Source organism: Sinocyclocheilus anshuiensis, unplaced genomic scaffold (genome assembly GCF_001515605.1).
Source record: "Sinocyclocheilus anshuiensis isolate Anshui unplaced genomic scaffold, SAMN03320099.WGS_v1.1 scaffold392, whole genome shotgun sequence".
Classification (NCBI taxonomy): domain Eukaryota; kingdom Metazoa; phylum Chordata; class Actinopteri; order Cypriniformes; family Cyprinidae; genus Sinocyclocheilus; species Sinocyclocheilus anshuiensis.
In genome coordinates, this window is record NW_015557091.1 from 4,265,758 (window position 1) to 4,292,943 (window position 27,186).

At 38.8% G+C, this 27,186-nt stretch overlaps 1 protein-coding gene across 7 annotated transcripts in view; it reads right to left on the bottom strand.

The window, feature by feature from the left end:
* Positions 1–6,636: 6,636 nt before the first annotated feature.
* The window catches only part of LOC107677259 (netrin-G1-like), a 92,748-nt gene continuing 72,198 nt past the window's right edge, over positions 6,637–27,186 (bottom strand). For 3 of the 7 annotated variants that reach the window (XM_016472089.1, XM_016472090.1, XM_016472088.1), the window contains exons 5-8: positions 21,225–21,251; positions 18,311–18,355; positions 17,294–17,353; positions 6,637–8,268 (exon numbers count right to left, since the gene is read on the bottom strand). In XM_016472089.1, coding sequence (XP_016327575.1) covers positions 8,021–8,268; positions 17,294–17,353; positions 18,311–18,355; positions 21,225–21,251 — 380 coding nt within the window. In that variant the 3' untranslated portion in view covers positions 6,637–8,020. Of the gene's footprint in view, positions 8,269–11,010; positions 12,283–17,293; positions 17,354–18,310; positions 18,356–21,224; positions 21,252–27,186 lie in introns of those variants that run through there. The other 4 variants (XM_016472091.1, XM_016472094.1, XM_016472092.1 and 1 more) reach the window with 4 other exon arrangements.

Consider the following 27,186-nt stretch of genomic DNA (forward strand, 5'->3'; position numbering starts at 1 on the left):
GAAGGCTGAAGCCAGTTTCTGATAGCAAATGCCAGTTTCTTGCCAGTTCCGCTGGCAAATCTGGCATTGGTGCTTGTGTTTGTATCACAGACAGAAGTGATTAAATGGAAAGCAAATTGAGACTTTTGCTAACTCAGAAGTGATTTCATCAATGTCTCAAAATGTGTTCACACCTGCTAAGATTCCAAAAAAAAAAAAGTTTCCACAAAACTATTGAGCAGCAAAACTGTTTTCAACATTGATAATAATAAGAAATGTTTTCTGAGCACCAAATCAGCATGAAAACCTGCTGAAAAGTTTTAAAATAAATGAACAAAAATATTGAAAAATAACATAAAATGCCAAAAAAGAAAAACTACAAATTTAAAAATAAAAGCTAAATTAACATATCAATATAAATAATTGTAAAATAACACTGCCCCCATAATATATCTTAATGTCCGAAAATATTAAAGCTTATTTAAAAATGGAAATAAAATTAATTGTTTTCTGTATAATTTCAATGTGCACATTTAAAAAGAATTTGCTTTGTTACGATGTAGACATTTTGCTATTAGCCTGGATGCATGAACATATCCAGTATATTTTCAAAAAAATATAAATAAAAGTCTGAGTGGTGCTTGCCTGTACAAAACCCAATGTAGGTAGTTGCCTGCATGCTTTGGAAAAAAATGATCATAGTTTCCACAAAACTATTAAGCAGCAAAACTGTTTTCAACATTGATAATAATCAGGGACAATCAATAATAGTATATTAGAATAATTTCTGAAGGATCATTTGACACTAACGACTGGAGTAATGCTGAAAATCCAGTTTCGCCCTCATAGAAATAAAATACATTTTAATATTTTAAAATACATTTTATTAAAATAGAAAAACTTGAGTGTAAATCGTAAAAATATTTCTCAATGCTTTTTACTGTATTTTTGAACAAATAAATGTGGCCCTGAGCATAAGTCTTTCCCTGCAAAAAATAAATAAATATCTTACTAACTCCAAACCTTTCAACTGTAGTATGGGAAAGTGTGATAGTGTATGTAACGTGATTCGCCAAATAAAATTTGGGCCAGAGGTTTTCACAGGCCTGCAGCAGCAGCTCATATAGTTTTAGTCGTATCTCTGCGTGTGCTCCACTAGTGAGAGCTGCCGTTCCCCCTGAGAGAAGCAGGGAGGACTGCATTAGCCTAATAACGGACATCTGGTGGCCATTCATTACCTTGACCATCCTTGATGTCCTCGACCTGGAATGTCATTTTTCACTTTGTAAAGGTCCAACTTTGGTCAAATCAACAAAGGAGATGGTGGAGAGGAGAGAAGCTTTACAGGGAAGGCAGAGGGACAGTGGTGAGATGTTCATTAGCTGAGTGGATGCCTGTCGTGGGACGTCTTAGAAGCGCTGATCAGAGGGATGGACAGGTGGAAGGATGAGAGGCTCTGATCTCGGATGACCTCTGATTTTTGTGCTTGTGCAACACAGGACCTTTACTTTTTGATTTACTGCTCTTAAGATAATCAGCTTTATGAACAGGACTGCTCTGTGCTACCTAAACCTGCTGAAAGGTCATATTTAACCATAACTGTATAACTACATTTTTAAATAAAAAAAGTACATTTAAAAATAAAGCCAAATACTTTAATAAAAAACCTCTAAAAAACGTAACAAAATTACTCAAATTAAAAAAGAAAACTAAAAATATAAAAATAAAAGCTAAAATAATACTGCCCCTGGAATATATCCTGTCCTAAAATATTAAAGCTTAAAACATTAAACCATGATCAACCAACACATCCACATCCAGTATATTTTCTAAAAAATATATACACAAGTGTCAGTGGTGCTTGCGTGTACAAAACCCAAATGCAGTTGCTAGGTAGTTGCCTATGATTTAGGTGGGTCATAGAGTTTAGACAAAATAGTAAATCTTTCCTTAGCAAACACCACTTATAATTCTTACGAACTCAAACAACCCATGCTTCTTTTCTATCGCGGCGCGTTCTTTAGTTGTGTACGATTGCTTTGGCCTTGAGCATGGTCAAAGACTGTCTGACTAATTTATAGTAACACAGAGCTGATAAAAGCACTGAAATCCAGAATAATGTACCATTTAAAAGTAAAATGTACCTTTTTTGTTTTTTTTGCAGCAAAGCTGAAAGACAAAATGTATATTGCAATTATGAATATTTGTCACATGGCTATTTAAAACATAAGGGTTATTCCTGTTTTGCAGTGCATTTGTATGTCCCCATCCACTGTTGTTAACTTTAAATAAAAGTAAAACTATTAAAAAATAATAAAATAAAATAAATGAGTTGAATGAAAAATAAAAATAAATGAATTGAATGAGAACAAACCAACAACAACAGAAAAAAACGTAAAAACAAAAATGTTAACCTAACAATAAATTTGTGATAATTAATAGTTAATGAAAGATAATAATTAATGAAATACACAATAATTATTATTATTATAATAATTAAAAATATATATTACAACTACACTATAATAATATATAAAGAATTTAAAAAGATATAGAAATAACACTGGCCCAATCATATATCCCATTATCCTAAAATATTAAAGATTTTAGAAATTTAAATTAAATTAATCTTTTATATTAACTTCTCAAATGAAAAACTTTTTTAGGGAATTTATTAATATTACATTTTGTATTAATCATATTAAAATGTTGTTAAACTTTTGAAATATTGTTTTAATTGGCAATCAATTTATAGATTTATCCAAAGCCTTTTAAACTTTTGTAATGCCCCAAGAAACAAGCAAAAAAAAAAAAAAATCCTCCAGGAAGTGACATTTATTACAAGTATTACAATGTATACAAGTATTAGCAATGGATTTAATGAATTTAATTTGGATTTGTGATTGAGCCTGACTAGAGCACATTTCTCTTTTATCAACATAAATAGCAATATCTTTAATATAAATACTTCCAACAATTACAAGCAATTTCACATTTTTAAAGTTCAGTTTCAAAAGGTACTACATGACAGAAATGATCCACATAACATACAACAGAGCCAGTGTTTTTTCTTAAAACATGGCTGCCAGATTGATTATGAAACAGGAAGTAGTGACTGTAATGAGAAGAGCATTAAACCGTTCGTTCCTAACCCTGAGCCACATTGTTATTCACAACTATGTGTGTGTGTGTGTGTGCGTGTGTGTGTGTGTATGTGTGCACATCCATCCATTGAAATTACATCCACAATGTTTGGTGTTCACACTTCTTGCTTATCTACCTCTGGAAAGGGCATGCCGTAGGTCTAAATAATGCATTACATCTTTAGTTTATCTTGGCCATACCGCAAAAGAGGTCTATTTCCCCACTGCCGGAGAAAATATGCTTGCAGTGCTGCTAAGGTGTCAGTGTGTGTGTGTGTACCTCTGAGACACTGAGAGAGAGAGAGAGAGCGATACACAGCAATATACTTCTTGTATATTTGGATCTCAGAGTTTTGTATTCTAGAGAGGAGTGAAAAACTAACTTGGAAAATGGCAAGAATAATCTTCAGTCATACACCTGCCTCTGCCCCAGGGACTCGTCCGTGCCAGGAAATATTTTTATTTGTATGCATTCGTCACATGAGGTTAGGTGGCTTAATGAAGTTGTGCTGGAGTAATCTGGGCTATATTAGCTGATCAAGTGTAGAAACGGTTTGGCCCACAATTCTTCTGTAATGAAAACACTATTTAAATATGCATTAAATCATAGAAAGAAGAAAGTTACTTAGTATACCTTTTTCCATTTCAACACTGCATATCAGTTCACTCCTCTGAGTAACTACTTTATCGGCTCTACTTTAATGTCTCTTTTATTACACGTCTTGTTGTATTTAAACACAAGTGGTGCCGTCTTGCGCAGTTATCGTTATCGTAGACTAAAGTGTTAAAGGAATAGTTAAAACAAAATGAATTAGCTGACATTTACTCACCCTTATGGCTATATAAATATGAATTTTTTTTCTTCATCAGAACAGATTTAGCAATGTAGCATTATATCAGTTGCTCACCAATGGATCCTCTTTGCAGTGAATGGGTGCCGTCAGAATGAGAGTCCAAAAGGCTGATAAAAACATTACAAAAATTCACAAGTAATCCACACCAGTCCATCAATTAACATCTTGTGTTTTTTAAAGAAACAAATCCATCATTATTTGAACTTTAAACCGTTGTTTCTGGCCAAATTATGAATCCATAATACTTCCTCCAGTGAATCCACCGTTTAGAACTTTGAAACTATTTTTTAACGGTGCTTAATCTGTGCATATTTCTCTCCTGATTCAAATGAGAATGAAGCAATGGTTTGAAGTTAAAATGTCTTGATGGATTTGTTTATTACAAACATGCAGCTTTTCACTTTTGTGATGTTGTATTGTGGTTTTTATCAGCTGTTTGGACTCTCATCTGACGGCACCCATTCACTGCAGAGGATCCATTGGTGACCAAGTGAACAAACTCAATCAAGTGAATCTACATTTTGGATGGGCAGAGTGAATTACCGTAATATTTTTGGAGTGTTCATTGCGTTTTGATCATCTCATATAGTTGAATAGCTTTCGACTAGATCGACATGTATATTGCTACTAGAAAGATGTCTTATTGTGAGCACTGAGTGCTGTAATAGACTCTAAATGAATTCAGATATGATTCCCATTTTCCCCTCACCTATACGTTTAAAAACATTGAAGGTTATGAGTAATGAAGTTTTGGTTATTCATATTCCACACACACTTGTGGTCTGTAGGGATTCTTGAACTTCCATAAATGTTCTGAGTTCTATTAAAATGTTCTTTCATATTATTATTTGTGCTGGTGCTTCTACCTACATTCGTATGACTTTTTCTTGTTATTGAAATGAATTCATCCTAAACAATCTTGAAGACCTTTTACATTTCCACAATGGTTTGACCTTCAGGATTCTCCAGTGCTCACACATTCTCCAGTGCTATACTTCATTCATGTATTCTACCTTTAGCGTGCAAACATGAACCCATCCACCTTGTTTTGCTCTTCATACAATAAAGCAGACACGCAAACACATAAAAACACACACAAACACAAGATTCATAAATTAGCACCCAGTTACTAAGAACCACTGCAGATAAAGACAAATGTTTCTGGAGCATCTCCTTCAAAATGATTAATTTAGCAGGCCTGTATTGTCACACCCTATATAATCGTGAAAAAGGCTGTAAAACTTTCTGCTTAAAACAAACCCGTGCGATAGATGGGCAGTTTACTCACAGGCAAGACCAACTCCATAAAACAGGCTCTCAAACAGACATCAATAGCTGTTAATATTTAATTCTGCCCATCCGATAATGCGTTTCACTGAAATGAATGTCTTCTTGCAGCCAAATACCAAATGCAGCGTGGTCTCCCTTTAGAAAGCCTGTGTGTGTGTGTTTTTTAGAGATATTCCCATTAGCAGCAGAGGGAACAATATCACCATTACTCCTCCAAGAGAAGGACTTAGATGCCGAGCCAAAGTTGGGCTTTTGTTCTGGGAAGAAAAGCGAGATGCTGAATGGTGGATAATGATCTTACCGAAGCCAGTCAGTCATCTGAGTTTAGCAGTTCTTTGGGTAACCTTGGTTCACTTTTCCTGTGTTGTTGTGACATTATCATATCAAATGGGTCATTCCAGAAACATATTCTTAATTAGTCTGAATACGTCCATGTGTGTTTTTGTGATATAAGCTGATAAAAGTGTGTGCAACATTGCAAGTCTTACCCTGAATAGGAAACCATAAATCAAAACCCTGAAATGGTCAACGTTAAATGAATCCTCAGGGTTTTCATTCCTGTTATCAATGGAAAAGTTGAATGTGCCTGAAGTTAAAAATCATCATGTTTACTGAAGCTAAACTTCTTAACAAATGGAAAAGCTGATTTAAAAATCAATAGGCTTCCTTGTTCAAGGGCAGATTAACTCCAGATGCAAGAAAAAGTTTGACACATCACTTTAAGAAAAATAGAAATAAATGTAATCAAATATGCAGAAAAAAAAAACTCACTGGATCTTTTAAAAAAATAATCTGCAGTATCTTTCCACCTATAAATACGAGTGAACAACTGGAACAATGCAGCTGATTTTGGCTGAGCCTGTTTGTTGGCTTGGTTCAAAGAATTTGTTGAATACACAGTGGATCTGATGAGTATATAGATGCACTGAATTGTTTATTCTCTTTGTCAGTGTTGTGTATGTCGGCCTTGATAAAGTGAACGTTGTATTTCTGAACCAATATAACACAAATGTACACATGGTGAACTCCAGTTTTCTCAGCCAGGGAATAACTATAAGAGCATCTCTGGACTAGTTGATCTTTTTTAGGGTGTATGGTAAAAAAAAAAATAAATAAAATGAAAAAAAAAAAAAATAAATAAAAATAAAAATATATACAGTGGGTACGGAAAGTATTCAGACCCCCTTAAATTTTTCACTCTTTGTTATATTGCAGCCATTTGCTAAAATCAGGCTTAAAGCATTTTCCACTATTCTGCAAAGTATGCAATTTATATGCATGTTATATAAAGACATGCGATTATTTATCACGCTTTCATCGCAGGGACAATTTAGATTCTTCATTCTGCAATAAAAGACACATAAAACAGTACAACACAGCTACATAAAGTCCTTTTAAAGTTTTATTCACTTAAATTTCTCAGTGTTAAAGCAACAAGAAAACATTTAGAATGTCCTTTGGTGTGATTTTCTTTTTTACACGTCAGTATATATACTGTATGTAAACTGATATTCTTTGATGCCAGCATGTTGCCAATATACTTTAGGAAAACTTCACAATCCAACTGAAGGAGAAAACAAAAGTGTAAATGAAATAAAATAAATTTCAGACCAGCATAATCAGATATTTAATTCAGTATGCACCTTGATTGAACGCACTAAAATGTTGCCCTTAAACACATTTCAGCAATAATACAAAAAAGTATATGTTCTACATTATCTTTACTCTGTCAAGAAAATAACTTCTGTATTAATACAAAAATTAAATACACCGATGACTGTCTAAGCACTTCATCTGTTTGGGTGAAAACACATCTTTGACAGTGGCCTCAGCAAACAGTCCGTCACATTTCAAAGTCATGGGGTTTTCAATCATATTTTTTGGAGGATAAGGGGGTGTGCCACATGAGTGTGACTAAAATCACACAGACTGAAAGGAAAACCAAAAAATTATATATACTGTACTAAAAAAAATATCAAGGGTTACAGAATAACATTCACAAAAGCACAGGGTGGAGGAAGGATGGGGCTTTTGACGTAAAGGACACTCTAAAGTTTGTTTTTGAAGGTGCGGTGGGACGTGTTGGCGGGACGAGCTCAATTTGAAAGCGGATCAAATGTGACAGTCTGAATAGATTTTCTTATATCCACAATGCACTGATAGCAAAGAATGCTTGTTTCTTTTCTTTTCTTGAGTCTTTCTCCATATTGTTTTTTTTTTTTCGTAATTGCCAGCTCACACAATCCGGACAGTTTTCCATCGCTCCGTGTCACAATAGCCAAAAGCAGTCTACAGCCAACATGATACCCAGAATGGCTCAGGTGAGGGGCGGCAGCTGGCTTTACTTGTACATGCCGCTGGCTGAACGCAGCTCCCGTTGCCTTGGTGATAAAGGGAGGAAAGGGATGAGTCTTGTCCGCTTCAATCCCTGTCGCTCTCTCGTTCTGATAGGGGAGTATCTATTATGGCTTAGTTCACATCTCTACTTCCTGTTATTTGCTTCATGAAGCATATGCTCAGGTAAATTCTATAAATAACACCTTGATGTTTTTTTGTTTTTTTTACTTTTAGATTTTTATATTGAATCGATTTTTATAAATACTATTTTTATTGATGTATTAGTTATTGTATTTTGTCTGTCATCCTCAGAAATTTAGCTTTGATATTTGGGCACATTCCACATGGCCGGCCGAGTGTCGGTGGGTCTGGTGTGCTGCTTATACAGAAGAAGCTGGACAGTCGGAGATCTGCCTCTCAAAGGATCCAGCAGATCTCCACGAAGAAAACGGGACCCAGGACGGACAGCAGCGAAAGCAGGATCAGCCCAGGGGGGCGGAGGGAAGCCTGGCCCGAGTCCGACCCTCCGCAGCCACCCGGCTCGTTCTCGCACCGCGGTTTCTCACACAGCAGGCCGGTGAATGCCGGAGGACACTGACAACGGATGTTGTTCACACACACGCCGCCGTTTTGGCAACGCAGAAGTTCGTTGTCACACACTCGGGCTGTGGCATCGAGAGGAAAAGGGTAAGCAGAAGACAAAAACCCACACACACACACACACATATATAGGCTACACCCAAACAAGTATGAACACTTCTATGATTACATAGAGCTCTATCCTGAGATATCATATATTCATCTATTGCTGAAAATAGACAGAACTAGTCAATACAAAGTGCAGGCAAAGTATTGATTGAAATGAATCACAAGTAGAAAACTTAATATCATTATTAATAGAAATTCATAAGTGAAAAATATTAATAGACTTTTTTTCTTACAGAAAATTGAATTCTTGAGATTTGATTAAAATGTTCCAAAAAGCATCCCTGCTCAACGGCCACCTCAAAATAAAGAAAATGTCTCTCAAGAGACCTGGCATTAACCCAAACCATTAACACGGCAGAGGTTTCTCCAAATCCCTGACAATGACTTGCATTCCCCTCAGGTGTATCAGGTGCATTTAACAACAGGCCAGACCTCGGACGTAAGCTGTTGAGCAAGCTTCAGGCAAACAAATTCCAGCGTAAACTAGCAAAACCAACAGACACAAATAAAAACGGATGAACAAGCCATGCCTCGCACGTCGTCATCAAAGCATTGTAATCCTGCTGACTGAAAATAATCATCTAACACACAAACGCTGACCTCTATCAGTTTGCGAGGAATGATTCTGAGAGGTCTTGTGCGACGCAGCATCTGTTTAATGGCTGTTACTGAGCTATTTTGGGCTGGACTGAGCAGACAGGAAGAGCTGGATGATAGAGAGAAGAGGTGTAACTCTCCCAGTCATAACAGACTGATTAGGGAGCTGGCAAAACTACATGGTCTTCAGCTTCTCTCTCTCCATCTGTGTGGATACGAGCTTTATGGTTGAGTCAGGGAAAAATGAGCCCCTGTTTGTGTCCATAATTCCCTCTGTTCATCACTGCCGAGTCTTTTTACGATGCAGATCAATCGTTCCCTAGTGAAAACCCACACTCGCACCACAAAACAAGACCCAGAAATTGTAGCTGCAATATTAACAAGCTATTTGAATTATCGGTGATTAACACGCATAAAGATTGAATGGGTTCAATTAGTATCAGTCTCATTAGTATTTGTAGGCAAATCATACATTTCTTAATGTTTGGAACAAACTGACACAATTTTGTTTAAATAATACTACTACTAATAATAATTGTATCAAGGTGTTAAGAAATATCAAATGTTAAGAAATATTTGTATCTATGTTAAGAAATAACAAATGTTAAGAAATAATAATAATAATAATAATTTACAGTAAATTAAAATGTATTAAATTATTTCTTAAATTTAACCAAAATAGGGCATTTACCTAATGTAACACTTCACTTGTTTCAGTCTTTTCTGTCCGATCTCGTAAGACTTCTTAAATCAGAGTCAAAATGTAAAGAAACATATGGGCATTATAACAAAGTTATAGTTGCCCTCATTAAGCTATTTGTGTTTGAAGTTGATGTAGATTAGAGTATCTAGATTAGATGAGTTTATCTAGTCTTAATAAAAGTATCTAACAAAAAAAAAAAGTGTAGGATTTACTTTTACACTATTTTCCCTCAGAAATTGCTAGTAAATTTCAAAGAATTCCAAAGAATTGGCAATAAATGGAATATGATGCAGAATTATAGTAGAAAGACTGAAACAGTATTTTCTTGTAAAATGTACTCTAATAATATTTGCTTTATTTACAACTTTCTTTTTTATTTTTATTTTTACAGTGCCTGTTTTTTCTCTGGTGTAGTCATGACCTGACCATCAACTGTCCCTGAGCACATTTTAGCCTGTCTTGTCTGCCCTTTAAGAAACAATAAAGAAATGATGAATCAAAAGATAGAGATTCTTTATTGATTCAGTGTTCTGGATAGGATATTTAAACTCCTAAACTGCACAAAACACGTTTAGACTACTGTAGATGTTTCCTATTATAAATGAATTGATTCTTCACAAGTGTACGGCATATTAACTGTTTGCAATTGAGACATCAATGTAGCCTTTTACCAAACTGTTCATGAAAAGGAGATTGTACAAAACGAAGTAAGAGGTAATGAGTGGATTGTGTCTGTGGAAAGAGTTTTAGAACACCTCCTCTTTGAGGGAAAGAGAGCAAATTGATTGATTGCCTTTTCCACAACTGTGGCCTTTGGCAAGAGTGTTCTTGTGCTTCATCTGAAGAAAGACTTAAAAGAGGCACAGTTTTGCAGGTAATGTATCTCTCAAGAGTCTGGGTCTTTTTGCTTCACCCTGCGAGTTCAACTCTTTCTGTCTCCTCGGTTTGATATCCCCTGATGACCAGGAAAAGGTGCTGAGGCAAGAAGAGCCGTGTCAGTGATTTATAGCTGTTATGGGTGCTAACAAACACCTTTACCTTCCAATGGAGGGGGGCATGGAAACTATTTACTCTGCTGTTGGTCCTACAAACAGTTTAACCTCTATAGCCTACGCCACGCTCTCTAGAGCCCATGCACATCTAATAAATATAAGCACCTATTTTAAGAGAGCAACAGAAGCTCTGTATGTTTAAAGCATGTGCACTCACAAGCAGGAAAAAAGTGCTCAACCTCCAGTTCTGCATTTGCAATTTGCTTGCATGTAAATAAACGGTAATAAGAGAATAATTTGAGCAATTTATTGGGTTTGCTTTTGATAAGAGGGATAATATTTATTGAGAACAGCAGTAGATTGCATGGAGCGCTGGGAAGATTAGGCTTTTTTGAAGAAAGATTTGAGCTTTAATTGCATACCGAAATCTGCATACAGATGGACGGGATCAGGAAAATGAGCCTTAGATTGCATTTATCACACACATTATGGCCTTTGGGACTTTGAATGAGACAAATGCTCAAAACTTAAATCTCTTGTCTAGGACGTCTAACGAAAAGCGTCTGTGCTGATGACAACATCAAATTAAAATGGTTATGGTGCTTTACCTTAGTGCATACCATTGGCTGAAACAGACATATGGTAATGCATCTTCATGCTGGTGAATGATGGATGTGTATAAAGAGTCATGTCTCTTTATTTCTCTCCAATGTTTCCCAGAACAGACAGTAATGGGAGTGCATTTGCCACATGTCACTATTTGTACCAAACGCTCTGGTTTATTTTAATCTCGTGACGTGTGATGTTGTGAATTTCTGCTTCTCAACTAAACCAGCCTTGTAGTGTTGGGTCTAAAGCTACACAGAACTCAATATACACATATTTACTGGACTGTCCATCTCACATTATTACAGCCAACGTCCCAGTGTGATATCTGAGGCTTTGTTAAATGTTGACCTTTGATGCTGGAAGCCCATTGAAGAATACAAATCAATGCTTGACCTATGGATCGTTTCAACCACAGCGCTTGGAGCCAAGAGAGAAGAACCAGCCATCACAGTGTGGCCATAACAGCAAACAGCCAGAGAAAACAGCGCAGGCGTCAAATGTTCTGCTCACTCCAAATATTAGCTCAGCTGCCTGTGTTCATCTGCGCAAATGCACGTGCATGGGATTGTGCCCGAGGATTGTTTGCATGGTTTATCTCTGTGCTTGAGAAAAATTCTACAATAATACTATTAATAAAAACAATGCTAATAAATGATTAGAATAATTCCCTCAAAATGAATTCTGCAGTTAACCCACTAACAAGGCAGCATAACAGGTGTGACTGAGCCTCGGATGGAAGTCAGTCCAAGTTTTTTTTGTTTTTGTTTCCAAGTGCTGTAAGCAAACCAAGCTGCTCATTCCCGGGTAAGCCAAAGAGAAGCAGCAAACAGAGAATATAGAAAGAGGGAACGAAGAAGGGAGGGAGGGGTAGAGAAAGAGAGACGCAAAAGAGAGCAGGGGACTGAAGCTGCAGGTTGGGTGGAGGTTCTACTTACATTTGCAGCCATTGTCCCACAAATATCCTGGCAGACACTCATGGCACTTAGCCCCTGTTGCTCCCTCCTTACATTTACAATATCCTGTGCCATTACAGCGATCAGTGTCTGAGCCAAAGGGATTACAATTACAGTCTGTAGAAACAAGACACACACATACACACAGTGGGGAGATGGGGTCTGCGGTCTTCAGCCTCAGATCAACTCATGAATAAAGTCCCTCTGTTTTCAACACAAAAAGCATTTTCGCTCAAAATGGGCCTCTGCTGCCTCCTTCATGCACATTGCTAGTCTACAAAGGACAGATTTATAACCCCTATATCTGAATATTTACCTCACATCTACCATTTCAAAGGAACAAAATGAGAAGCATCAGCTGGGGAAAGTGAGTGAAGGTGGAAAATGGAAACAATGGCATTTAGTTTAGTAAGGAAAACGAATGTTTGTGAATGTTCAACATCTTGGAAGTCCCATAATGCAAAAGCGTAGACCATTACTGAGTGACTGCACTGTGTATTCTGAATAATTTTCTGAAAACATATTTCTATATGTAGTTTAGCATCAAAAATGAGTGGCATGAAGGAAGGGAACATACAAAAGAGAAACAAATGGCTCTTTTCCACTGCGTGGTACGACTTGGCTCAGTACGGCACAGCACGGCTCGGCTCGGTTTGCGTTTCCACTGCAGTTTAATATCGCTAGAGTGGGCGGGATTATTCACATGTCGTTATAGTTGCGCCGCCTCTACTGCCGCGACTCCTGGAAAACTTTTTAATTCTGCATCGCCCCATCAAGCTCTCGCTGGATCCACTCCTCTGCTATCAACGAGAGGAACGTCTGTACTTCCTCAACAGACAACGAAACGGCCACTTTTTGGTTGTTAAAAAAGGTGCGCTCATTCAAAACAGTTGCGTTCGATCCTTCGCTGGCTGTGCTGATTTAAATCTAGCGGTTCTGTTGTGATTGTGTTGCAAGTTCAGTGACGCAGGTAGTGACGATTCTCTACGGCCAATCAGTAATCAGCAGAGTTTACACGTCACATTTTGGTAATGGTACGGTTCACTTGGAACCTCAACCGAGGTGGTACTAAAAAAAGTACCAGGTACTGTACCCAGTGCAAAACCCCCCCAAAAGTGAACTGTACCGAGCCGTATAATGCAGTGGAAAAGCGCCAAAAGACAGTCACATGGTTTCCTGATTAGCCAATTCGCTTGCTGCCCATAAGTGCATTCAACTCAAATACTGATAACACTGATAATCATAATTAAATCCCTTGATACTACAGAAAATGTCCTTGAAGTCTACATTAAAGGGTTAGTTCACCCAAAAATGAAAATTAGCCCATAAATTACTCGCCCTCAAGTCATCCTAGGTGTATATGACTTTCTTCTTTCAGACAAATCCATTGTCTTTGATCTTTCAAGCTGTTTAATGCCACTCAGCGGGTGTTGCATGCATCAGTCCAAAAGAAGTTAAATAAAAAGCGCCCATCCATAAAAAAAAGGTCTCACATGGCTCCGGGGGGTAAACAAAGGCCTCCTGTAGTGAATCGATGCGTTTTTGTAAGAAGCGCCAACAGTTGTACACGGAAGCAGCTCCGGGCGGATGACGTATGAGGTCAGCTTTGCGCATGCGCCGCTCAGAAGTGACGAACGCGGAAGCGCAGGGGAGAGATCAAAACAAAACAACGGTCATGAATTAGAAGTACAAAACGAGGATTTGTAAAGAATGTCGGAAGATTTCGATATAAGCCAAGAGGAGATTGGTCTTCCTTTGCTAAAGTAAGGAAACTTTGCTTCCTTTGCTCCTGTTAACAAACGTTGGTTTTCACGAGACTCACCGGCGCATGCGCAACGCTGAACTCATACGTCATCCGATTCGATTCGCATCGATTCGCTACAGGAGGCCTTTGTTCACCCCCCGGAGCCGTGCGAGACACTTTTTTTTATGGATGGGCGCTTTTTATTTAACTTCTTTTGGACTGATGCATGCAGCACCCGCTGAGTGGCATTAAACAGCTTGACAGATCAAAGACAATTTTTAATATAACTCCGACTGGATTCGTCTGAAAGAAGAACGTCATATACACCTAGGATGACTTGAGGGTGAGTAATTTATGGGCTAATTTTCATTTTTGGGTGAACTAACCCTTTAAATGGCATTTGCATTAATTTTAATTTATGTATTTCTGAGTTAAACAAGATACTGATCGGAAAAAGGAGTGTGACTTGATTTTATCCAAGTAAATAGTCAATTTTGATTTCATGTTGACTATAAGTTTTTGGCAATGTCAGTAACTTTCCAGGTCATGGATCACCCAAAGACATCTGGCCAATTAACTGAGGTCTGCTTATAGTGCTGAAGTGCCATTCAAAACCTGCATTTCTTGGATATCCACAAAGACGACAAATAATTTGAGCAGATGTTGAGCTACTGAGGGGTATTAAATATGCAACAGTTTTAATATTATCAATTCAAAAGAGAATCTGATTAATTCTCTTGTGCTTTCTCAGAAGAACTTGGACGTGTAGCCTGAAACTCTGATTTGTGTAATGGCATTTCTGATCATGACTGTACATTTGTTTTTAAACATTTCTTTTTTTTTTTTTGAGGAAACAAATTATTCCTTTTAAAACTCCTATTTCTTTTCAGTATAAATTCATCAGTGTTTTCAGATGCCTAGCACAACAGAACACTTTACAAGTGTGAACATAGTCTTAAGGTTTTGCTACAGAGCAGATACGCGTTTCATTTTTAAGTAAAGACATTAATGCTTATTAATTATTAATGCATTGCTAAAACACTAACATAAACCTCTCCCAAGATGCACTTTTCATATATTTTGACAGTTCTGTGGCCCTCCTGTGACTACAGATATTGCTCGGTTGAAGTGGAGGTCAGAGTCTGTGACCTGTAACACCTAAAGATGTGTGTGTAAGTCACACAGTCGTGACCTGCTCCCAGACACCTCTCTCGCTCTCTTCTTCCTCTTGCTTCTTCTTTCCGAGAATGACATATGCAACACGCAGCACCTTTTTCTGTGGGTGCGAGCCCTCCCAGACACCTCACCGGGGAAGTGGGATGGCAAACATCACCTCTGTCTCACAATGACACCTGTCTGGCTTTTGTTTTTTTGTTCTCTGCTCTACCTGTTTCTTTTTCTTTTATTGGCTTTGTAACAAACATTACAAATTACCCTATTTTTCCCCTACAGTGTCTTCTGTCCTAATTTGCTGTGGATCATCACATCATACTTGCTGGTTTTGTAGTCAAAGACTGGAGGGTCAACGTGGAGATCAACGTGACTTTGCTGACGCACACAAGCATGCGTGAAGAGACTTGGGTGATGACAGAGGGATGGACAGACACAGAGAAGGGAGTGAGGAGATGGAGGATGATGGAGCAATAGAAATAGAAGGCCAGATGGTAGATTTGGGGGGAGTGTGATGTGCGATAAGCCGTGTTAGTGGATGGGAGTGCTGGAGGACTGACCTATGCAAACATTCTCATCGTCCAGCTCTGCTGAGGCATTGCGGTAGTATCCAAGCTTGCACAGCTGGCAGTGCTGCCCTCTAGTATTGTGCTTACAGCTCACGCAAATGACGGTGTTTAGCACCTCGATGTAACTGCAGCGATTGGAGTGACTGAAACATTCGCAGTCTTGCAAAAAGAGGAGAGAGATGTGGCTGTGTTTAGGGTAAGTGTGTGCGGGTCACGGCGGCGCTGCAGAAGAGGGGCACCATGGCATGCGAGGTTTGGATGGTCTGAAACAGCAGAAGCGGTGTTAGATGTAAGATCACGTTAAGATGAATGGAGAAGCGGCGTTGTTATTAGAGAGTTGGCCTCGAGCAAACCACAGCGATGGAGAGAAAAATAAGAACAGGAATGTTACATGGAAATCAAACACGAGCAGATGTAATTTTCAACCTCGGCAGAATGCGAGTGCACGTGCGATTTGAAATTTACATCCGCTGTATTTATATTCTATTGCTCATGGAGAGTTGTCTCACAGAAATGATGGAAGGGTGTAGTGAAGGAGCTGGAACTTTCAAACACAGGAATAAAACAATGGCTTCTATTTTCTATGCCCCCGAAATAACAAAGCATCTCTTAGGTCGAAAACGGGTACACAAACTGTATCCTCTCCACAGAACTACTGCCATAAAAATGAAAGACAAAGCATTTTTTTCAGTATTGATTCTGTCAGCTCCAAAATGAGAAATAGCACAAGCAAATCAGAAATAACTTCCTATCTATTTCCCATAGCCTCCAAAGAAACCAAACAACGTTTATACAGGACCCGCAAGGAGTCTGTCCTAGTTTCAAAGTGAAGTTGAATCTCGATGCTCGGATGCTGCTCTTGGCATAACATAACAAACTGATGGCATCACCCTGACCTGCCAGGGATGCTTGGTCAACCAACTGGCCAGCACCTTCAACCCAATAGGTCTGACAAATCTGAGTTACGCTCATAAAGCCTCCACGTCCCTCCCTCCTGAGATGATTCCAGGGCTTTCGGGAGAAATGGAGGGCTTCTCATTATCGAGATCTGGATTGAGGTCAGGCCTCCTCTGCAGCCTTTTCCCCCATCCCCCGACTGGAGGAGTTGAGACAGACACATCTCCTGTAAAGCGATCTTTAAAGCTGCCTGGATATGTCAATCATTCTGCCTGGAAAATGTTTTAGAGGGCCCACTTTAACAAAAAATTGACGGGCTTCTCGTCTGTGAGCCACTGCGGAATTATATCAGATTCAATGTTCTCATCCACACTCGGATCAGCAACACTGACTGTATATAATCCGTTAATCTGACAAAGTCAACATGATTTGAACACTTCCCTCCTGATTCATCAAGTAAAATCTCCTCAATTTTCAAAGACTTGGGTCTCTGAAGCATTCGGTACAGAGCTTCCATGATGATTCAGGATGGAGCTAATCATAAAACAAAGTAAACAATTGCACTAAAATTACTATATTTGTACTTGATACTATGCAAAGTGGGAATAGTAGGGTCAGGGGTAGGTGCTCTGCAAGTACAGGAGGTACAAGACTCACTCTGGATTCATTCAGGGCATGGTGAAGGGGGTAATTTGGACAACATACACTGACACAGAATAGTGAGAGTATATGAATCGAGTCCTCCTACCTCTTTTACTGTTTGCAACTTGTACAGAAGGAACGGTTGACAAAGCAACTTGAGGAGCTACTAGACAAAATAAAGACAAAATAAATAAAATAAAACATATTAAATCAACAGAAACCCAAATGATGATATGAACATTCCAATCTGTCTGTACCAAAAGCATGAAATTGACAATAAAAAGAAAATAATTTAGACTAATCCTGTTACTCTGCCATAAATGATAAAAAAGATACAAAAATAACACAAATTTGCACAGCGCACGTTCCATTCCCTGCAGCTGCTGTGGTTTGGAAGTTTTTGATGGCTTTAGAAAAGAAAAAGCCTGCATTGCTGGCAGAAACTGCTCAGCTGGCATTAGTGTAGTTTAGCTTCCCAGGCTTCTTGTGTGAGAGTGCATAAGGCTTAGATCCCCACGTCCCGCTGCCAGTCCGACACAGCAGCAGAACAACAGGGCTCAGAACAATCCCAAAGTTATCAGCTCATCGTGCAGTCACAAAACAACCAAGGGGCAATGAGCATTATGTCCTTTACTAACCTCCAACCCCCAATTCAATCAAAAACGCTGTTTACTCAGTGCCATTGTTTGCGTGATGCTTCTTTTTGGACATCTGCGCAATGGATTACCTTGAATCAGTCTACCTAAAACTGCCATGAAAACTCCCCAGCAGGGCTGAGAAAATATTGAGAGGGCCCAAGAGAGAGCGCCATGCCTAATTAAAATGGAGGGAGTAACGCTTTAAATCATCTGTGTGTGTCTTTATGGCTGTTCAGCTTGTTTCTTAGAAATGCTGATTGCTCAAAAATCTCAGTGTTCAGACATGTCAGAAACTGGTACGTAAAAGAGAAAAGGCAAAAAGAAGACGTTTGTCCATCTGGAATGATTCAGTACAACAAATATACAAAAAAGACTAGCTGTCAGCAAACTTCTGCTGAATCTGTTTCACTGTTTTACATCAGCCTAAAAATCGTTCTGTGAGTCAGATCATAGGAAATTGTATCCAAGTTAAAAATGTACCGTACCTTGATTTCGGTTAGCGACACCTAGGGATGAAATGTTCTGCCGAACTGCATGCATACAGGAGAAATCAGGTGTTAATTGAATGCACTGGCTGTCGGATGTCAGATGCACTAGGACGGGTCCAGTTTGGACTCATGTACACATAAACAGCTACACACATCTCCAGATGGGTCATTCATAAAGTTGAGCTGATAGGCTCGATGAGAACAAGCAACCAATAGACCAATCACAGATCATCTCTAGAGATTGTATGTAATTGAGCTGTGTTTTGTGGCTTACTCTATATTAATACATGGGAATGACGGCTGACAGTGATGAAGGGAAATCGTGTCTTTCGGGTGTGAGACTGGATTGTGCGCATGTGTATTCATTGTTGCTTGAGATGCTTGTTCAATTTATCAAATTGATTCATTTGAAGTGTGGTTCTGTATGACAAAAATAGCTAACATTTGAAATGACGATTTGATGGGAATATCCTCATAATTACATACAATTGATTTCCTTAGAGGCGGAAATATTAGGGCTGGGAATGGAGCAGTCTCGTGTCAATCTCAGAGGCAGCACTAAAGTGAAAGGACCAAACCAAACGCTCCATCCATCCAACACAAACATGGTTAAGTCCCTTATGTGCTGCTTCATGGTTGACCTCAGTGTGTGGGCATGTAAAACGAGGACAGGGTACAGGAATTCCAGTGAGGACACATCTATGAATTTGATTTTTTTTTTTCACCAGGGACATAGCATGGTGGTTGGGGACTCGGAGAGCATGCACACGCAGGTTACTGACAGAGGAAACCCATCTTGAAGACCCATTATGAAATTGCCTCTATGTCCAATCACATTGGGAGAAATCTCTTTTTCCATGTGATTTGGGGAATTCCGTGAACTTCACTATGAGTTTTCAGTTCAAGCTCCAGTAATACTTCATGAAAGAAATTAAAGATGAAAAGCAAATAATTTCTGTAAGATTAATAAGATAATGTGAGTTCAGGGTGTCAACATCATAAAGTGCTTCTCTTTCTTTAGATTAGTACTTGGTTTATCAGCATCATCTCATCAATAAATTTGCTTTGTTTGTTACTCAATTTCATAAAAAAAATACAACTATTTCAAACAATTCTTAGCCTTTAGCTTTCATTTGTAAACTAAAAAACATAAATGCACAATTTGGATCCATCAAACTAATCCAATATTTGGAGAAACACTTTTTCTACAACCCTTTTTAATGGAAGTTCTCTCTTAATTTTTGAATCCAGTGAGACACAAAGAGTGAGCAAGCAGCAATGGACAACCATTGGAGTCACTATCAGTTTGGAACAGATCTGACCTCTGAGTGATGGACAAATCCAGCTGTCCTCTCTCATCACATTCCATGACACTCGCACACACAGAAGCCTCTGTCGTGATACCCATGGGACCACGCTGAGAGTTTTATTATTGATATAAAATGTGTTCCGTATTAGCAAGTGATTAGGAGCAATGCTCATCGCATCTGCTCTTCATTAATGTTTTTGTTAGTTAAAATTTGGATAAAAATTAGATAATGAGAAGTGACAGATTTTAATCAATGCCATCCCAGTAATGAAATGCAATCCTGTACAGCTAAAATCTCATCTTAAAATATTAATTTTGCTCTAATGCCTGCATTAGGCAATTCTGGCAGGCTTAATAAACTTGAAATAGAATTGGGAAAAGTCAATAAAGAATTCAATTACCCTCAAGCAACTCTGAGGAAACTGCAGTGTTTTCTTTTTCAGTCTCGGGCATAACATCTCCGTCCTCAAGGACACTCTTTACAAGCGTTCTCAATAGTTCCATGAAGGAAGAGAGAATGGTGTTTATAATTGTTATAGTGATGGTCAGAGGATGGTTTTGGTACTAAAGTAACATCAAGCTGTTTGGGACCCTGGTTGCATTGTGAGTGTCACCTCTTTGTGTCTTTCTGGATGGAGGTGTGTAAATTCACCATGAGGACAGTGAGTGAATGTTCATGGCATGGCGTTTGAATAAGAAATAATGGAGTGAGCCCATGCAGAAATGGCACAGCACAGGCCATGCTATACGGCCAAATACAAAACACACTTGGAGGAGAGCAGAAGGGAGTGTCCACTTGGTTTGACATACATTTCTGATTAAAAGTGCAACTTTTAGTGCAAGATTTTTTTTTCTGTGTTCACCAGTTTCAGAGGGTCAATGGTAACATCAAACAGTAATTTATGTATAAATAAGACTCCATTCACTCTTGTAATAATTCCAATGTTCATTATTGAATATTTGATTTGTGTAATGTTATTCCATACACCTGTGATATATTATACCTATAATATATAATTTATAAAATATATAATATATATTTGGATATATCTATCCAAAGAGGAAATGTGTATATTTGTCCTGGACCTAGGAGAAATAAAGCGTGGAAATATTCAGGGCTCTACATGCATTCTGACTTGTTCAATATCTCTGTGGCTCCAGTTTTCACATTCAACCTCTCTGCGCCTGTAACTCTATCTGTCTGCTGGCTTATGAGGCCCCTGGCAGGACCAGATAATGCAACATAGACCTGCATTTCTCATATTAAAATGATCTTCCCCTCTTTCTACTTCGGACAAGATCCTGAACTGCTTTACAGCCCCTTTAGCATTTATAATACATGTAATGCATACACAGCCAGCATTTGAATTAGTCCATAATCTTTACTATAGAAAACTGCTGTTTTCTAGAAATTAATTTAACTCAACCCAACTCTAATTAACTTCCAAACCAATCAGATTAGGTTGCACAGTTTATATCCGATAGATCTAATGAAAATCAGAAATAAATGTTTAACCAGAAGTGGACCCGTGTTGAAGTGAGAAGCAAAGCTGATCATCTCGCACTTCCTGTTGATATAGATCTATGAGTTTGTTTACTTACTAACTGGACCAACACTATTTGGCAGACCTGGAAGAGAGATGAGAGAAAAGATTATATTAGCACCAGTAAATAGCACTAGCAATACAACAAATAGCAATTTTAAAATGTAATAAAAAGCAATAATAATAAACAAAATACTAATATTTATGTCTATTAAAATATTATTTTTATACAAATAAATATTAATACAAATATAAATAAAAACATCTACAATGCACATAAAATGTAATCTTGTTTTTTGTGTCAAATAATTGATAACAGCTGAGAACATCTTTGCATTGTTTTTTTTTTTAAAGAGCAAATTCAAAAGAAAGAACTTGTAGTGTTTTATTAGCTTTCTTAATAAATGAAAAATAAATAAATAAAAGGGGGAGGTGCTATGTTTCTCAATCAAGAGGACCATTTGGAAAACAGTGAATGGAGGATTTCCTATACGTTGGAGAACTCTTGGAGACAATGCTCTGGTGGCAGAAAGAGAACTGAACTCACGCCCCTGCCATGTGCAATCGATCTAGTGTGCGCCATCTAATCTCCCTCCCTGATCTCTGCTTCACAGGGACAGTTAAGAGCCAAATGTATGACCTTTGGAAGGAGGGCTGAGAAATGACTAGGAAAATAAAGGCTGCAGGCACCTCCGATGAACACATGTGACGACTGAGTCAGAAAGATAGCAAGAGGGAGAGGAAAGTGGATAGGTCAACCTGCACAGGGAAATATAAACCCTAACATCATGCCCTGGTATTTAGATCTGCCAATATAAAAGAGAGACTTTCCTTGAAGAAATCCTGCTCGATTTTAATTTAAGAAGTTAAGTGAAAAATCCTGCACACTTCTCTGACTTGAATCTTATATGCAAACTATAGCACATGAGAGTTTTAGTTCCATTTTCACACTTTCCGTCCCCTAAAAAAAATTCTGACCCCCCATAGCACCCCCTTGTGGACTCCAGGGGTGCCCATTCCCCAGTTTGAAACCCCCTGCTTTAGAGTAAAGTTTTACTGTCTATATTTGCCAAATTATATCAACTGTGCAATAGCAATACATTCTCGCTCTCTGGTTGCAAGGGTATTCTGGCAGTTTTTTTTTCTTATTCTGGGAGATGTATTTATTTATTAAGGCTCCCTCTTTCAATGTTAGTGTATGGATTTTTGTATTTTTTTTTACTTGCAAGTCATGACGGAAAAATTATGGCTCATGTTGATGCTGCATCTGACACCACAGAAACACATACAGACGTCTGGATATACTCTAAACAGCATCAACAGTGTAACACAGCACCTCTCATTGCACACTGTCCGCTCTCTTTGCTTTAAATACAGTCAGGCTTTTAGTCATGGTGTGCATTCATCCTCACGATTCATGTAAGTGCAATTCAACCTCTTTTTTAATTTATTTATTTATTCATCTCTCCTCTTTTGAGTTGGACAGTTGTCCGCCCGAGACGGACGCAAAATATCATGTGTCATATCATTAGATTACCTTTCAATCACAGCGGTTTTCAACCCCCCTCACCTGCTGAAACTCTCCATTATGTCGGGGAGCAGGAATCGAATTGTGAAGCCTGATGCAGAAACACATTAGGCTGCTTATGTTTATTGCATACTCCATTGATTTTTACCATCTGAACTTTTGCACTCTGGGGTTATTCGAGTCTCCAGGATCAACCATTAATGAGCAGGAGTGTGTGTGCTAAATGAATACACATCCTGGAAGATTTTTCCATTTTACCCATTCCTTATTTTACATGTTAGGTTGTCATTTTTATGCTATTGGCTGTTTAACACACCTGAAATATTATCTGACAGAATGTGAAAAAATTTTACCTTCTGGGGCTTGTCACTGTGGAAGTGTGAAAGAAACAATTTTGTACCATATCTAGGTGCATATTAGCATCTTAGGGTAGTAATATGAACCCTTAAGGGGAGGTAAATAAGGTAGAAAGATGTCCCACCAGTGACTCGCTGTAATACCTCAAAGTCACAACTTTCACACATTTGTTTCTGATTGTATATATATATTATAAATATGCCTGTATATACCTATTCTATGTTCCCTCTATTTAAACAAATACTTCCTTGATTTTGTGCAAATCCACACTTCCATAAATTAATAAGACCCTTTTCTCACAATCAAGCAATTATGCTGTCAAAATACTCCTACAATGTTGTATAAACATGCACAGAATGATAAAGAATAGAGACTCTCTTGGGGGGAAAATCCACCCACACCCACCTAAACACATGTTATACTGACAGTTAATTTTTCAGTCTTCTTCCCAGAGGTTGACGGGATGTAATTAACCCAACCTGGGCAAGATACCAGATCTGTCCTGCCCTACATAACACACTCACTCGCCTGCCAAGTCCTCCAGCTTGAGGGATTCCCGCTGGACGGCACGAAAATTGTGACGACTTTCCTTTTTTCCAATTTGAAAGCCAATCTGTTCCTTAACCACCCACTTCCTTCGCCAGTGAAAGGACAAAACCCTCTGTGATGCTTTATTTCATGTTTCATGTTGGAAACAGAGCTAGTTGAATTGCTGGTAGCCTCATTATTGTTGTTCTGGTAGAGCAACATCCTGACCTTCACAGAGTCTCATCTGTTTGCTTTTTCTGCCCACCTGGACATTCCGGTAACGCTTATCTACAAAATTTCTACCCTAGGCAAAGTTTGTAATTACTTTCCCTGGCCGCTTACATCTCCTGGCCATCCATCATCCATTTTCCACCCGGACGTGAGCCGTGACATGCACAAGCAACCGTGTGCCTCAAAACGGAAGGAAATGTGACAATCCACACCAGTGGAACTTGTTGTCTAACCTCCACTACAGTAACGGTGCCTCCATCTGAACGTCTTACAGGGCAGAGTGAATAGATTTGTACGGGAGATGGCAAGTATGAAAAAGTGACTGCGATGAGTCACAGTCACAGTTAAGATTCTGGGAATGCGACGCACGGCGGAAAATCCTGTGATGGAAGAAACAAATATTTGAAAGAGAGATTACCGTTGCGGCAGCACAGAGAAAGATGTGGAAAAGGCAACGTAAACAAACCAGGTCTCATGGGGGAATAAGGAGAACATAACACAAAACAAAGAAAGAGAAAAAAGATAGAAAGAGAGAGCGAGCGTAATATGCTTTCGGAGCTGACACTACGAGAGTCAAGATGGAAATGGAAACCGTGGGGGTTGTGGAGGATATGCAGCCAGGGTGAAGATGTTAAAATGAATAATTAGATAACACAAACGGTACAAAATAACTCTCCTCTTCTGGGAGAAGACAAGATGGCCACCTGGCCCTTCAGATAGCACTAATTAGAGCATCCGTACGGCAGTGGAACGAGGATTGAGGACACGCTTAATTACACTTCAAGATCGTTCATGTTACACAACAAGAAAGGCAAACACCTTCAATGGGACGGAACCGTCATCCTCTCCGAGTGTATGTTCTTTCTATAAGACAGTTTGCATGTCTGAGGGTGGCAGGTGGGGGAGGAAGGGTACAGCTGTTATAGTTTCAGCCCAGGAATGAACCATTTGATTCAAGGACGCCGAACAACGGCAGGCAAACACACTGACATCTGGCAGCCCTATACTTATGTACACTAATTAAAAAACAAAACCAGCCATCAGTCGTACACTACGGCACCGTTGATAATAATTTACTCTCATTGCGACTGTCATCTCCAGATGTGTTGGGCTGTCTTCTCTAGCTAGGCTGAACGGAAGTAAATGAGGTATTATGAATCTCCTCCCCTGGTGGATCTCGCTCAAGCGTGATTTTCATGGCTCCTGTTGTATGCCGAGTGGAATTTTGTATCCAAATAATTAAATGTTAAAAAGCTGTAAAATCAATAAGTCGCATAAAAGCTTATATCATGTTCAGCTTTTATCCTCGCGGACTGAAGCCGAGGTCAATGAGGAGCGATAAAAACCTTTACTGAAACCGTGTCGGGACACATCTCTCTCTTTAAGTGCTTTGATCGCGAGTAATTTACAAGGCCAGACCGAGCTGATTTGAAGTTTAATTTGCACAGTTTAATCCTGCCAGGACAAGAGGAATTAGTCAGTTCTCTGTAAAGAAGTGCTGTCTTAAACCACAGAGTATTACTCAGCAGCATGGGCGATTGCCCCCCCAAATTGTGAGTCATGGAATCCCTGATGTCGGCCCTGCTACAATTGGAGCGCTTAGCCAAGCGCTAAATACCCTCAACGTGTTTTTGCAGCGTTGAGCAATGTAACCAATCACAGACATATCTGTTGATTTCTTGAATGCAATGGCCAATCAGAAACGTTTTGTCAGAATTCCCTCACCGCTGAAAGCACCGCAGTTTTTAAGTGCAGTTTTGCACACTCATGAATCATCTCATGACTAAGTGCAGACGCGATGTAAATAAGAGATTAATTGTGCAGTTTAGAGAGCTTAATTGATTATAACGGAACTTTGTAAGATCGCAATGAACAAAGATGAGTGACGCTTTTTAGTGATAAAGGGAGCGCGCTTTGCGCACTTTCTAGGGTATAATCCATTCAGAATGTGTATGAAACTTTCGTTTTTCGGACACATAGGCTACACCCTGCAAAGTTTCGGGAATGACATCAGCATATTTATGCGGGATTCACTCTCGAAATAGCAGTGATTGGCAATGGACGGAACATAAAATATGTTGATTTAATTCTGGAACCGGTCCTGGCCAAACCTCCACAGACAGCGCGCATCCCGAGCGAGGTCTAATTCATTGACCAAAAGCGTGTGTAAACTTTATTGAGATTGGGACATATCAACCAGTAATTTAATTTCATTTCCAGTAACGGACGGTAGAAAGTTCAGCAATGAATGAATGGTATGCGATTTATGTCAATATAGTCCCACAACTGATCGTTTATTTTTTCTTCACGGAAAAAGAGACGTGTCTCGCCTTTGCTAACAACGATTCAAAATGGAAACATTTCAAGTGACACGGGAAAAAGAGACGGAAAACTTCAGTGAACATCAGAAAATCAGCGTGCACATTTCTGGTTAAAAATGAAAGGCCATCAACTGACAAACGGGAAGCATCACCATTCAAGTCAACAGGAAGAGCCAAAGCTAGTCCACAGTTTACTAAACGGTGGCAACCTCTTTAAGTTATTCTTGACTGTGTTGGATTGACTGCTTTGATGCGTTGAAATACGGTAGGGCATTGTTTTGATGTTTACATCCGAAAAAAAATTATTTTGTTTTTATTTATTTCATTTATATATATATAAAAAAGTTTTTTCTCTTCTTCTTGCCCCCCCTGACTCAAGAGTCAAATGTCGCCCATGCTCAGCAGAGACGTGGAAAACAATTAGCATCGCTTGCTAATCCTCTCGCCGCATTTTTAAACGTAAATGGGGAGTTGCTGATCGCCCTGCGGTTGCTGTGTTTGGGAAACAGCAGGCACGGTGCAGATCAGACCTTATTTTGACTCACGTCATGAAACCCTACATAAATCTGGCAAGCTATAAAACACACAAACATTAGTCAAGTTTAAGAAGGCATTTTAGATTCAGATCAGCATGGGCCAGAACATTGAGTTTGAGTCCCATTGCCACCTTTTCCAGGAGGGAGAAAATGGGGGCACCCTCATCACTTCCCCTCTCCTCGAGAGCAGAAATGGTCTGTCATGGCTAATTCTCGAACTGATCGCTCTCCGTCTCGCCGTTCCGATGTGAAGCGAGAACCTAGCTACTTCCCAGAAGTGTGAGTGTGCTTTGAAGAAGAGTGATATCCAATGCTCTTTCCTCAATCTCAAGCTCTTTTCCTGGTTTGTCTGACCCACTCAGACTAACAGGAATTACTCTGCCCTACACAGATAAAAACGGAAGAGGTACTACTAAATACCAAATATATATATATATAGTTATTTATATTATACTAAATACTATATATATATATATATATATATATTAGGGATGTAACGGTATGCGTATCGTGTACCAA